Source organism: Prionailurus bengalensis, chromosome C2, assembly GCF_016509475.1.
Source record: "Prionailurus bengalensis isolate Pbe53 chromosome C2, Fcat_Pben_1.1_paternal_pri, whole genome shotgun sequence".
Lineage (NCBI taxonomy): Eukaryota > Metazoa > Chordata > Mammalia > Carnivora > Felidae > Prionailurus > Prionailurus bengalensis.
Window position 1 is genome coordinate 14,671,771 of NC_057350.1, and position 15,487 is coordinate 14,687,257.

At 36.8% G+C, this 15,487-nt stretch overlaps 2 protein-coding genes across 2 annotated transcripts; both read left to right on the forward strand.

Annotated features, from left to right (window-relative positions):
* Window positions 1-2,799: 2,799 nt before the first annotated feature.
* LOC122492312 (keratin-associated protein 19-8-like) lies at window positions 2,800-3,084 on the forward strand. The gene has a single exon (XM_043596026.1). The coding sequence runs from the start codon at window positions 2,812-2,814 to the stop codon at window positions 3,001-3,003; it is 192 nt and encodes a 63-aa protein (XP_043451961.1). The 5' UTR covers window positions 2,800-2,811; the 3' UTR covers window positions 3,004-3,084.
* Window positions 3,085-14,293: 11,209 nt separating this feature from the next.
* Window positions 14,294-14,852, forward strand: LOC122492313 (keratin-associated protein 19-4-like). Its single transcript, XM_043596027.1, has one exon. It carries the CDS (start codon window positions 14,326-14,328, stop codon window positions 14,515-14,517), a length of 192 nt encoding a protein of 63 aa, XP_043451962.1. The 5' UTR covers window positions 14,294-14,325; the 3' UTR covers window positions 14,518-14,852.
* Window positions 14,853-15,487: the final 635 nt, after the last annotated feature.

Consider the following 15,487-nt stretch of genomic DNA (forward strand, 5'->3'; position numbering starts at 1 on the left):
CTAAGTGGCTTGTAAAGATATGTTAAATTCCCAGTGCCATTATTGATCAAGCAAAACCGAATTAAACTAATATTCAAATAACACTATGGACCCTAAGGATGATCAGATTAAGACTCTGAAACGGTCAATGTGGGTAAGGATGTGGAAAATCTGGGACTCTCATAGATTGCTGGTGGTACAGTAAACTGTATTAGCAACTGTATTGGAAAATCTTGGGCAGAATCTACTGAAGCTAAATATATATAGTATAAATTGGCAATGTGTTTCCTGTGTATACCCAAAGTAAAGGAATGCTTAGGTCTACAAAAAAGGTCTCTATTAGAAGGTACATAGAGACTTGATTCATAAGAAAGAAAGAAAGAAAGAAAGAAAGATGGGAGGGAAGGAGGGAAGGAAAGAAGGAAAGAAGGAAGGAAGGAAGGAAGGAAGGAAGGAAGGAAAGGAGGAAGGGAGGAAGGGAGGAAGGGAGGAAGGAAGGAAGAGAAACTACTCAAATATAGATTTACCGGAGCAAAATAGTAAATAAATTGTGCTCTAGTTATACAATGGGCTACTTTGCAGCAATGAAAACAACAAAACTAACGTTACATGCAACAACAAAGATGCATCTATCTCACAGAGACAGTGATGTACAAAGTATTTCAGGGGAGAAAAGTGCTGGTATACTTTATGATTTCATTCATATGACATCCAAAACAGGCAAACTTCTAGGCAGGAATACTAACTGGTGGGTCAAGAGAAAATCTGGGCAGCTTGGGTGTAATCGATCTAGGTGGTCTGTGAATTAAAGCAAAATCTCACTAATTTGTACAGTTAAGATTTGGATATTTTACAATATGCTTTAAACAACAACAACAAAAAGTAAATGAAATGATGGCTTATGAGCTTCTCTAAACTAAGAAAACTATTTGAGCCGGTTCTTCCTTTAAATCCTCAGATACATTCAGAGATACCCATGTCTGCGGAAGGCATGATCCTTACCTATAAGAACCCTAGAGTGCATTCATCCATTTGACTCTTCCTCATTGATTTTCTACTTCCTACTAGTATTTGCACAGCAGTCAACAAGTCCAGCTGGGAAAATGCATCATCTGATAATTGCTTATAAGCTCAACAAAAGCTGAACAGTGTATTTGATTCCATGAAAGGTGAAAAAGAATTTAGATGCTCAGTTGAAGAGCGTGTCTGGCAGGACTCAACCAGGATTTGAATCAGCCTTGCACATAGGTGATTAAGTTCTCCAAGTAAGCTGAAGGACTTTTGGCTTCACTTCATGCTTTCTCCACTCTGTCTTTTTATACCTATATTTTTGGAGATTCTGAAGACCTTCTTTTTTTTTAAATTTTTTATTAGTTTTCTTTATTTTTGAGAGGCAGAGAGAGACTGAGTGTGTGTGGGGGAGGGGCAGAGAGAGAGGGAGACACAGAATCTGAAGCAGGCTCCAGGCTCTGAGCTGTCAACACAGAGCCCGATGTGGGGCCTGAACTCAGGAACCATGAGATCAAGACCTGAGCCAAAGTCGGTTGCTCAACCGACTGAGCCACCCAGGCGCCCCTGAAGACCTTCTAAATGTTAACAGCCTCTTACTGAATTTCATGGAGAATTAGGCATTTTTTTTCTCAGCATCTAAGATCTTAATAAGCATTTCATATGTTAGCAGATACAAGTTAGCTGTTTTCTGAAATAGAAAAAAAATAAACACACAATAAGCAAAGAGAATACAAGGACAAAACTATTATAGTAAGAGTGAAGATATATATAGAAAAATTTAGGTAAAAATTGGAGAAAAATGGAGGGAAGCCAAAGATAAATTGTATATGTTTCCTTATTTCACTGCTCAGACCTTAGCGGGAATTGAGAGGAACTAAGGCAAGTGATACTGGAAAATTGATTGAATAAGAGGGTAAATAATAGATTAGTGGAAAGGGAGGAAAAGGTGTCTATGAGGCAGAGAGGCAGATGTAATCTATATTTTTGGGTAGATGATATGCAAGAAAGGGGCTCGGGATGTGAAAAAAAGGAATTTTGAATGTATTTTTTTAATGCTGCTTATGAAATACATTTTGATTACTCTGATTTGCCTTTAACATTTGAATAATATTACTTCATGTTGTTAACCCAAATACTGATTTTCTAAGCTAGTATGCAAAATCAGAAAAGAGAATATTTTTTATGATGTTCCATGTTATAAAATAATAGAACGAAGACGACTCTCTTTCAACTTTTTTTTTCCTGAACTTCTCTACTGATGTTCACAGCAGGTGAACGGATACTCCCAGGCTTTCAAATGTTTCTCTTCTTTGGCTTTGAAAAAAGACTTTACCATGAGGTATTAGGTGCCTTTAAAAGGATATAATAAATTGTGCTGAATTGAATTTAACCAATTTCTTTCATTTAATTATAAGTGAAGAATGACAATTCAAGGAAAGCCAGAGATGATGCAATCCTTAATTTTAAAACACAACACTAGCGACTGTGTTATGCAATATGTCTGGTTATGAGGAATTTTATTTAGCCTGGGATGTTCAGACTTTGAAAGTGCAGCGATCCTTTCTCATAAAAAGGATGCAGTATGTTTAAGGGACACCATGACTACATAAGCAATGCAAGCTCAAACACTTTGATGAGTTCGAGGGCCTCTTCATGTCAGGATCGTGTCAGACAGGTAACACACAGAATGACACAAAACTAGGTAGCATGTGTTTTTATCACCTGGTCTGCTCAGGGCATGTAAGTATCCCTCTACACATGCTGAAATTCACACTCAAGATCTTCTATTGAACAGAGAAACAACTCATCACCCGCAACACCATGAGCCATCACAGCAACTACTATGGAGGCCTGGGCTACGGCTACGGAGGCTTTGGGGGCCCGGGCTATGGTTGTGGCTGGGGATGTGGAAGTTTCCCTGGACTGGGCTGTGGCTGGAGCTGGAGAAGCCACAGATATGGCTGCTGCCTCCCACTGTGTTATGGAGGATATGGGTTCTCTGGCTTCTACTAAACGACTGTGCCAGTAAACCAACATCTGAAATTATAAGGGACTTCCCCAAATTGATGTTCAGTATATGAACTTCCAATATCACGGTGGGATTATTTGCATGAAAGTATTTGGCTTCTCAGAATTTTGAATTTTTCAATTAATGCCTACATCTTCAACATAACTCTAGAATCTTCTTCTGTTTTGCTCTTATAATGCATTGGATTATCTGTTCACCTGCCAATAAAATGTTAAATTTGAAAACAAAATATGGTTTTTGTTTTGTTCATGGAACTCAGTTATGTGGAAGTCATGTGCTGTTTTAATTTTTAGCCCTATAAGACATGTCAGTAGACTGTGGACTGTTACCCAATTAAGTGTGAAACGATAGAGCCTGACAACTGGATTTTACCTGCTGTACACATTGAGAATCTCTAAGATTCAGAGGGGACTGACTGAAAGGACAGTTGCACTAAATTGTCAATGAGGGAAGCTTGGCTTAAAAGAAAAAAAAATTTTTTTCATATACTTCACAAACATGGATGCAGCTAAATTTAAAAACTAACAATTCTAGACCAAAATGAAAAAAAAAATGTTTCAAAAGGTTAGCAATTTAATATTTTTCAATCTCTTGCTTTTACTTAGATAATATTTATTATTTTTTTTTAATTTTTTTTCCCATCGTTTATTTATTTTTGGGACAGAGAGAGACAGAGCATGAACGGGGGAAGGGCAGAGAGAGAGGGAGACACAGAATCCGAAACAGGCTCCAGGCTGTGAGCCATCAGCCCAGAGCTTGACACGGGGCTCGAACTCACGGACCATGAGATCGTGACCTGGCTGAAGTCGGACGCTTAACCGACTGCGCCACCCAGGCGCCCCTACTTAGATAATATTCAGATTTAAGTCGATAACAGCATCATATCTATTTATCAAATATATGTGTTTTAGGTTATTCAACTCACATTTTTCAATTTAGTACAATGCATAATAATTCCATTTATTTAGAAATTTATTTGGTTGTTTTATTTTAAGCATAATCAAATGATAATAGATCAAACCATATCACTAGGCTCATTATGAAAGTAAATCACCTTTCCAAGAATTTTTGTATTTTGAACGATTTCACCCCGTGTGTCGTATTATTTTGCACATTATATCATTTGACATTTGCATCAAGCAGCCGATATCTATAACTCAGTAGTGAATTGGGGCAAGGTTTTTCCTGTGAGGTCATTTAACTCAAAATATGTTAACTAAAATTTTTAGTTACCTTTCCTATATTCTCATTGCATCTTCATGACCAGACATAAGAATTTTTTCAATCCAGGGGCGCCTGGGTGGCTCAGTCGGTTAAGCGACCGACTTCGGCTCAGGTCTTGATCTCATGGTTCCTGAGTTCAGGCCCCGCCTCGGGCTCTGTGCTGACAGCTCAGAGCCTGGATCCTGCTTCGGATTCTGTGTCTCCCTCTCTTTCTGTCCCTCCCCTGCTCAGCCTTGTCTCTCTCTGTCTCAAAAATAAATAAAACATTAAAAAAATTAAAAAAAAATTTTCAATCCAATAAGGGAAACAAACAACCAGACATAATTTTGAACGAATTTATTTTTCAGCTTAAGCTGATGCTCAACACAGCTGAATCCACAGAGCCTTCTTATGAATCTGAATTGTCCCTGATGAAAATGGGCAGGAAGAGAGACATTTTACTGATGAATTAAGAAAAAGCTATAAGGAAATACCAATGTTTTTTTCCTAAAATCAAATGATGTGTTCGGGGAACAATATAAAATTAAGCTATTTTGTTTAAATGTGTCAAAATTGGTCAAATATGTTTGATTCAGTCAAATAGTAGTGTCATAAAGTTGCCAAAATCAAGACATTAAATGACAGCAGGGTCATGCGACTTATCTTTCAAGTAAAAACACACACACACACACACACACACACACACACACACACCCCTCAGAAAAGTAACTGGCTTCTGTAGAATTATGTAGGCTCTAGTGACCAAATCAGGACCAAGGTCAAGGTCTTCTGAGTTCAGGTGTCACAGTGTCCTCTGAGCTTCCATGAGCACAGCTGCATTTATGGCATATGCAGACGGATTACCTTTCTTAGGTAGAATCACCATTTCTACAACATATTGTGGTTTTGATTTAGAGAATTAACACTCTTAATTTCAGTGTTAGTTTTATCTAGATTTCACCTATACCTATATACATCTCTCTCTCTCTCTCTCTCTCTCTCTCTCTCAAAAGATGGAAGTCTTCCTTCAAAAGGCACAGACTTACTCAGTCTACCTAAAGATAAGTTTGCTCAGCCATCAGTTATAACCTAGCTTTTTAGTTGCTCCAGTCTGGGTGTTGTAGACTCTCCATGTACAAAGCAAATGAGATACAGCTATATGACTCTGTTATTTCACACTTGATCAGGTAACAGTCTTTAAACATGCCCTCTAGGGCTAACAGTGAAGACAGTCATCTGTATTATTAGATTGAGAAACACTGTGTATGATACTCCTAGCAAAATACATTATCATATATTATATCTTATTTCATGGTTTCGTTAATATTTTTGAGTGAAGGAAATACATTTTGAATTTATAACAGAAGTGTCCTTACCTTCCAAATAAAAGCTATAACTTGACCAATGGAAGAATGCATCTTCATCATTTCACACATAAACACAGGATCTGACTTTTACACCAAGTCATTGTCTTCTCGTAGAAAGTTCCTGAGAAGAGAATGGCAAAGAATTGTCTAAGTCTTTGAGTCCACTGAACATCAGAGAAAAACAAACAACAACTCTCAAAAAAATATAAATTTCTCAGTTTTTAAGGATAACTAGTATCCAGAGGATATTACCATTTTTTCTATTTTTTAACTCAGGAGAAAAAAAATAAAATATATTCATATGTTTCACAGTATTATTCCACAACTTTATGTTCTTAATTATATACCACTCTTCTTTGAAAATACATAAATAAGGGTGCATTTCATCATTGAGTTTATAAAAAAAATTGTGAATATATTGGTTTTATCTCTTGTGTGTGTAGTTATTTGCCTCGGAAATAAGAACATAAATTAGTATCACACAGTCAAAAAATCTACCAGATTTACTTGACCATTCATGAGATTCTTAAACTTGCTAGATTTATTCGTGATTGTTTGGCTTCAAAATGACTCCTTGAGAATTAAAAAATTTTCCAGGTTTCTGGAACTTTTCCACAACAAAAAGTAGAAATGGAATAATTTTCATAAGAAGGAAAAAGGATTTAATAGCCAAGGCAAACACTGGGTTAAATATTCCTTTAAAACTTGAAAGCCATTTTAATCCATAATCCATTTTAGACAATTGCTAAGGCAGAATTCATTCTTTTATTAATTCAACAAATAATTTTTGTGTATAAGAACAATGAACAAATCCAGTTGGGAAAATATATTATCAAAAATGTTACAGGGGGACTGGGTGGCTCAATCAGTTAAGCATCTGACTCTTGATTTCAGCTGAAGTCACGATTTCATGGTTCATGAGTTCAAGCCCCATGTCCATGCTGTCCGTGCAGAACCTGTTGAGATTCTCTCTCTCCCTCTCTCTCTCTGCCCCTCTCCTGCTCTCTCTCTCTCCAAAAATAAATGAACTTAAAAAAACAAAAACAAAACAAAATGTAACAAAAATTTTACAAAAATACTAAGTCAAGAAGTTATATGCACCCCATGTTCAATACGGCATTATTTACAACAGTCAAGATATAGAGGCAACCTGTGTACATTGATGGATGAATGGATAAAGAAAGAATAACACACACACACACACACACACACACACACACACACACGCTAGGTGGAATATTAGCCAGCCATAAAAAGAAAGACATCTCGTCGCTTACAATAACATGGATGGATCTTGAGGGCATTATGCTAAGTGAAATAAGTCAGAGAAAGATCTATACTGTATTATCTCACATATACATAGAGTCTAAAAATACAAAAACTAAAAACTGAGCTTATAGATACAGAAAACAGATTGGCGGTTGCCAGAGGCAGGGGTTGGGGGTGGGCTAGAAAAAATGTGTGAAGGGATCAAAAGATAAAAACCAGTTATTAAACAAATAAGTTGTAAAGATGTAATATAAGCTGTATATTGCATATTTGAAAATTTTCTAAGACAGTAGACCTTAAGAATTCTCAAGAAAAAATTGCAACTATGTATGGTGATGAAAGTTATCTAGACTCACTGTGGTGTTCATTTCTCAATATATACAAATATCAAATCATTACGTTGTCTACTGAAACTAGTATAATATTATATGTCAATTATATGTCAATAAATCAAATGTTGCTTATAAATTTCAAAACAGAACACAACCAATACAATAATAACAGAAGGAAACAAAATATTCAGTAACATGTTTAATGCCATGTAAGGTACATATATTGCTAAAGACCCAAGTCAAGATATGGTCACGTTCAGGTGGGACTTAAACTTGGGGTTTGGTTTACTATCTTTACAGAGTGAGTGAGCTGAGCAACCCGTGAGGACTAGACATTTGCCTTCGTATCCTTGTCTCTTGCCTCCGTCATTTCATGACTGCCTGTTCATTCTTGGAGATTTTCAAGGAATCAGGATTTTAAGAGATTCTATTAAAAATATTACATGATATTAAGAGTGTATATTCTTAAAAAATTTTAAACTTTAATAAATAAGTAATAGCATACAAAAAGAAAATGCTTCCTGATTGTCTAAGGGAAAATAAGAGGCGGGACACCCAGAATTGGTAGAGAAAATTTAAGGACAAAAATATTGTGATGAATTATGGGTAGAGGGATGAAATACTGAGTGGAAAAAATGGATAAGAACCAAAGACCTAGATGGGGCAAGTATAATTGGGGATGAATGCAGAATGAGATTTAAGGAGAGGCTTCAAGGAGAGGTTTGATACATGGATTACAAAGAAAAGTAAAGAACAAAAATGATCATTGTAAAGCATAGAGCCAAGATCATCTGCATTTTTAGCTAATACTTTGGGTATAACCTAGTCTGGAAAAATGAGCAATGTGTAAAGAGAATATTTTTGAACCGCATACAGATTGGTTATAAAAGTGAGTTGGGTCTCTTAGACGGTCCCTCAGTTTCTGAAATAAATTTTACTACGTTGATGAACAAAAAGGATGTTTTGCAAGCTGATGTGTGTGTGCGTGTGTGTTTGTGCATGTGTGTGTGTGGATTCAACTTGAGAAATAAATTTGGCATTTGGAGAATTTGATGCATTTAAGAATTTTGAGCGTGATCATTGTCGTTTAATCTAGATGGCAGTAAGATACAAGTATCCAAAGAATGATACGACAATGGGAAATGAGAAAATAGTTAATGAGAAAACACCATCAAATATGAATGATGCAATATGTTTAGTAATGAATTCTATTTAGGGAATTCTTGTTTTGTGACTTTGAAGACAGATTTTGTTTCTCATTAAACAAGAAAGAATGTAATGAGTTCAAGGGTGTTCTAACGAGGCAGCTAAGTAAGCTCAGAAATTTTAATGAGTGTGCACCTCTCTTTGTGGCAGCAAACAGATTAATGAGTTGCCTCAAGTGAATGAATAATTTGGAATGATACAAAAGAATGGCCACATGTTTTATCACACTTTCTGCTCGGGGGTTATAAACATAGCTGTAGAATGTTCGACATTCACACTCAGGATTTTGCTTTGAATGGCAAACCAACTCACCACCCCTCTCACCATGGGCTTCTATGGCAGCTACTATGGTGGCCTGGGCTGTGGCTGGGGACGTGGTAACTTCCACAGGCTGGGCTGTGGGTGTGGAGGCCACAGATATGTCTGCGGCTGCCCATCGTGCTGTGGAGGATATGGATTCTCTAGCTTCTACTAAACCACTGCTGTAGTAACCCCAAGTCTGTTCCCATGAGCGTATTTGCCACATTCTTCAGTCAATGCACCCCCTGGGCTTCTCTAGTAAGAGAAATCTAAGAATTTCAGACAATGTATTATTTAGAGATGTCTGCATCATATCCTCTGGCCTCCTGAAACTGAGCACTAACAGATGATGTATGCTGAATACCAGTAAATAACCTAATTTGAAATAGAAAATATGGTTTTGGGGGGCATTGCTTAACTCCATGATGTGTGCATACTTATATGTAAGTTTTACTGTTTACAATTAGAAATGCAATACACGCAGTTACATATGCGTGTGTACACAGTAACATAAAAAGAACTCTAGTTTGAGACATAGTAATTCAAAACAATAGTATGTTATTCCTTCCCTTTCTTTTAGTTACGTGACTTTCAGAATTGCATTTGGCAGCAAAAAATGAAAAAGAGTTTTAAATTTACCTGCATTTAAAGAACACAGTCATTTTACATATTTCGTATTTATCTGTTTGTGTAACATTTTTCTTCTTTTTTTAATGTTTATTTATTTTTGAGAGACAGACAGAGACAGAGCATGAGCAGGGGAGGGGCAGGGAAAGAGAGGGGGACACAGAATCGGAAGCAGGCTCCAGGCTCTGAGCTGTCAGCACAGAGCCCAACACGGGGCTCAAACTCACAAACCGTGAGATCATGACCTGAGCCGAAGTCGGACCCTTAACCAACTGAGCCACCCAGGCACCTGTATCTGTTTCTATTTCTTTTTTTTTTTAATTTTTTTTTCAACGTTTATTTATTTTTGGGACAGAGAGAGACAGAGCATGAACGGGGGAGGGGCAGAGAGAGAGGGAGACACAGAATCGGAAACAGGCTCCAGGCTCTGAGCCATCAGCCCAGAGCCTGATGCGGGGCTTGAACTCACGGACCGTAAGATCGTGACCTGGCTGAAGCTGGACGCTTAACCGACTGCGCCACCCAGGCGCCCCTGTTTCTATTTCTTAATGGAGTTCAAAATTTGCAGCTAATCTTTCACTTATATTGTCTCCCTTTATTTTATTTTATAAAAACAAACGGTGCTATATATATATATATTTTTTTTTTACAGTTACTAGACACCATAATCATTAAAACTGCAACCAGAGCAAACTTTTTTTCCACAAATCTCATAATCCATATTGCTAAATTTTCAGAGAAAATAAGTTCTGTTTTTCTGTAGATCTTTGTGATATATATTATCTTCCTTTATTCAGAGCCTGTTTTCAGCTATTTTGTTATGCATGTAAAATAATGCAGACATAAGATATTGATAAACTGGATTAATAAAACATGAACTTGTGTCATTCAACTCCCTCATCTCGCTTGTCTTCTTATGGGAACAGTGTTTATCATCATCATCATCATTATGCTGAAGTATTTGTAGTCCAGTAAGAACAATATACAAACAGAAACATCACCATGAAGCAAAATATTGTGTGGCTTCAACTGACCAGACATACCATTCGATAATTTAAAAGAAAATTATGCAAAGAGGAGTTAAAATTTTTTTAAGGTTTATTTACTTTTGAGAGAGAGAGAGAGAGAGAGAGAGAGCATGAGCTGAGAGGCAGAGAGAGAGGGAGACACAGAATCTGAAGCAGGCACCGGGCTTCGAGCTGTCAGCACAGAGACTGATGCAGGGCTCGAACCCACAAACCGTGAGATCATGACCTGAGCCAAAGTCGGACGCTTAACCAACTGAGCTACCCAGGTGTCCCCAAGTGTCCCAAAGTGATTTTTAGCAAAACATCATCCCTTTAAAAATGGCCATTTTATTGATAGGACAGTAATATCCCCCTTATATGTAGTTTTGTATTCTGTGATTTCAGTTACTCATGGTCAACCACAGTCAGGAAGTAAATGATCTTCCTTCATGTGTATTGTAAGAAGGTCAAAAGCAGCCTAACGCTGCATCACAGTGCCTACGTCACTCACCTCACGACATCTCAACATGTAGGCATTGTATTATCTCAAGAAGGATGAGTACACTAAGGTATTTTGAGAGATAGACTGCATTCACATAACTTTTACTACAGTATATTGTTATAGTTGTTCTATTTAATTTTTAGTCGTTACCGTTAATCTTTCCTGTGCCTAATTTATAAATTAAACTTTAGCACAGGGATGCATGTGTAGGAAAAAACATAGCACCTGTAGGGGTTGGTACTATCTGCAGTTTCAGGCATCCATGGAGAATCTTGGAACATATCCCCTGTGAATAAGGAGGAATTACTGTGTAAGAATTAGGAATAAAATAGGTAAAATATCAGAATTTCTAAACTGTTTTCCTAAAACTGAATGGCAACTTCAGGTAATGGTATGAACTTATTGATACTTGGTATAAGCTGGGCCAATGTAGTTTGAAAAAGGACAAAACAAAATCACAGAATTAAAGATCTGAAAGGGATATTAAACTCTGTATTGCTGTCCCATAGTCTTGTAGGCAGGGAACCTCAGAATAAGGGATCTTAAGGCTAGAGTCAGAACACTGCTGTCCTTAGTCCCAGTTGTTTGATTGGACCATGATGTTTCTCTCTTTATGTATTTTCTCCTCAAATGTTGTCAAGTAAACCATTTTGAAAATTCTGGTGATGGTTATAAGAAAAGCTAAATTATCACAACTGATTTCAGGGAGACTGATCCCTTTACTTAGATTAACACCTGTTCCTTCAACATTTTTATTGTTCTGATATATAGAGAATTGCAACTGTCAATTTGCAAGTTATCTGGTTTTGAATATAATTAAACAATGAGCAATGTTAAAATTCAACTCTAGGTAACAAAGCAAACAAACATAAAAACCCATGATGACCTCTTCTTTCAGTCAATACTGTCTAGGGGATGTATATAGCATCACAGTGGGCTGACCAGGGGAATAGATCCAAGTTACTCTATTGAAGGATCACACTGTGTAGTTGGACTCAGTAGAATGGAATTTCTATTACCTTTTCATTTGGTTAATATCTCCAGGGACAGGTGCTATGGGACTGACAAGCAGTAATCAATACAATTATTACTGCAGTTGACATTCTTAGTATAATCAATATTATCATAATTTTGTTCTGCTTAGATTGTATGCATCTGTATCTGAGGTGAGAAAAAAAAATGTCTGAAATTTGCAATGAAAGATTTCTTCACTTCCAGGGGAAATGTGAGAACATTTTTCAGTCTTCCATCCATCAACATGAATAGCAGCTTGGGTCATGAGTTAAAATTTTTTAAAAATTAATAATGATCCACGTTTGCCTTTGATCTGCTGAATGGACAGAAAAATAGTAAGCCCTAAAGAAATTTCCAATGTAAAAATTTCACTTATGCACAGAGGAAAAACAGATTTATTCCATATTTTCAATTTTTTTTACAGTGAATGGACATTTACAAGTGATGCATACCACAGTTATGTTGAAAGCACATTTAGTATTTATTATTACTGAAGTTTTGCATTTGTGCCCCATATTATTTCCATCTATAAAGTACAGATAGTCTTAGGCATTAAAAATTTTTTTAATTCTTTAATAATCATCACATTCTTTAACAGAGTTACACAGGGAGACTGTGGAATCCTTAATGTTATGCAATTTATTCGTACTTCTAAAGGATTCATTAAAAATGAAAATATTCATTCTATAAATTGACTTATTTCTGAAATGAGGAATACAAATGGAATGCAGTTGGGTCAGAATGTTTCAGAGATTAAAGGCTAATATTGGGTTTAATGCCACTCTGAAACCAGAAAGCCTGTTGCAACTCGGGTCAGCCTTAATATATTTCCTAGAATAGCAAATCAGTTGCTCAGGTTATGATATGCGTGGTCTTTGCTTTAATGTCAGTGAAAGTCATATAACTCTTATAAAAAATATTAAGTGCCACCTAAGTGCTAGGTTTCGTTTAGATACTAGGTCAGGTCAATGAACAATCCCATCCAAAAATGTGTCATCCAAATATCACTTATAAATCTCAGTAAAGGCTCAGCAAAATGGTTATTGCCATATAAAACAAGTTTCTTGAGTCCCAAGGGTCAAGGATGGACATATTTACATAGGGCTTTAGGTATTAGTAACTAACTCTTTGGGCTGAGGTGAGGGATTCTGAATATCAGGCCAACTGTCTCCAAAGAATGCTTCCTTAATTTTGGTCTTTCTTTAAAATTGTGCCATACATGTACAAAATTTCTTAAATATTCCAGGTAATACAAGTCCTTTTAAAATTTAAGATGATTTCAGGGGTTTTAACAACATTATCAATATCTAGAAAGCTCGAGTCGATATCTTAGGAAAGACAAGTTAGCAATTGCCTAAAGACAAAAAATGGACACAGACTAGGCAAAGAGAAGACAGAGACAAATGTATTATAATGGCTATGGCAATTTAGATAGAAAGATGCTGTGTTCATTTGAATATAGAAATTAGAACTCAAACCATTTTTCCCATTTCTCACTTATACCTGAATGCAGTAGTGAATCATGGAGGAAGGAAGTTGAGTGATGTTTGAAGTGAGATTTGAAAAAGATGTAAGATATATGGATAAATGATGAAGGGCAGAGAAAGTGGAGGGGCAGGGAATGATGTAGGGAGGCAAATACAACCTGCATTTGTGGTAGCAGTGAGACTAGAATGTATTCTGGGGAAAGGGCCCAGGACATTAAAAAAAAAAAAAAAAGTCCTGTGGGAAGGCATCCCCTCAAGATGGATTTTTGATCACTGTGAGAGTCTTTCCAGTATTGATGTCGGTCTGCTGTGTTTTTAAACCCAAACAAGTATGCTTGCATATAGAACCAAAAATAAATCCTTTAACTGTACCTGGCCAAAGTTTTAAAACCTTAGAAATCACGTTACCTTTCATGATTGTTTTCTCGTACACGCGGCCGTGAACCCAATCTTTCTTGACTTCATGTGTTCTTTCATATTCTGAAGAAAGATGCATCATTTGCCCCTCATGATGCAAAACATGTGTGACTTTTGAAGAAATTGATCAGTGTAGGAGTCTTGATTTTACTATCTTTTGCTATTTTTATAAAACTAATTACTACAACTCTGTGATGAGAAGATATTTAATTAAAAATTCAACAATATCTAATGTAACTGACGTTAAGTGACTGGCAATCAAGTATTCTACGCAGGGTGTGGTATGTCGATACTTTGAAGAAACAACAATTCATTCTAAGAAAATTATAGCAGCAAACTCCAGAACAACCTAACTACTAGCCAAGCAGGTTCCGACATTCTTATGAGTGTGGTCAGGGGACCATAGATTAATACTTTGTCTCAGGCAAATGTAATTCATGGAATGTCACCAAAGGAGGGGCACATGTCGCGTCATGTTCACTGGCCAGAGTATATAAGCCTCCTTGTAAAGATGTCGGCATTCACACTCAGGATCTTGCCTTGAATAGCAAACCCAACTCAACACCCCTGACACCATGAGATACTACGGCAACTACTATGGAGGCCTGGGCTTCGGCTGTGGAGGCTTCGGTGGCCTGGGCTGCGGCTCTGGCTGGGGATGTGGCAGCTTCCGCAGACTGGGCTGCGGCTGGGGCTGGGGAGGCCTCAGACATGGCTCCTGCCGCCCACTGTGCTACGGCGGATATGGGTTCTCTAGCTTCTGCTGAAAACATTGTTGAAATTGGAAGCAAAGGGAAAGCCTCCAAATTTATTTGGTCGTATTTTTGTGCTTGATTTCCAAAGCATCTGTCTTATATCCTCCAGGACCAAGTGATAGCTATGTGTCAACGGTCAAACTGTTTCTACAAATATTTGGTGTCTTTTTCCCTCCAGAACCCCTCATCTTAAATGTATATTCAATATATAAAACTGCCCCTTGTTTGATGTCCTCATGTTGGTTTACTTTTCTAGCCACGATTGCCTTAATGTTATCTTTCTAGAAGATCTCGAAGAAAATTTGCGTTTTGCTATTGTCTAATAAAATGATTACTCAAAATATAAATACTTTGGTTTTGTCTGATGTTTTAATTTTACTATTTTAACATCTTCTTTTGCAACTCGGATAAAGATTCTACTTGTGAAGCAGTAAGGTCTGTGGCTATTGATATAGTATGATGCAAAAGTGTCTCGTTCACCACATTGTACAAGCTTAAGAACACATAGGGAGTAATACAAACAGTTAATAAAAATAACTTGCCTTGTCTGTTCTCTTAATATATATCAGTCCTCTCAAAAGTCCTTTAAGTGTTCCTGGAACTACTAAGGGTTGTGTCGTTCTCATATTTACAAACAAGTGCATTCTTCTGTGTGAAATGGCTACTAGCTAAACATTTTCTTTTTCTTTTTCTTTTTCTCTTTCTTTTTCTTTTTCTCTTTCTCTTTCTTTTTCTTTTTCTTTTTCTTTTTCTTTTTCTTTTTCTTTTTCTTTTTCTTTTTCTTTTTCTTTTGTAAGGCCTTTTATTAGTTTCACTGCATCCTCAGGATGAAGGTAGTCAGATTTCCTGCATAGCCTCTGGTCCCACACCTGCACAGCATCCCCCAATATCAATATGCCCTACCAGAGTGGTACTTTGGTTATAACTGATAAACCTACATTGACATATTATAATCACCCAGCTCATATAGTAATGTTCATTC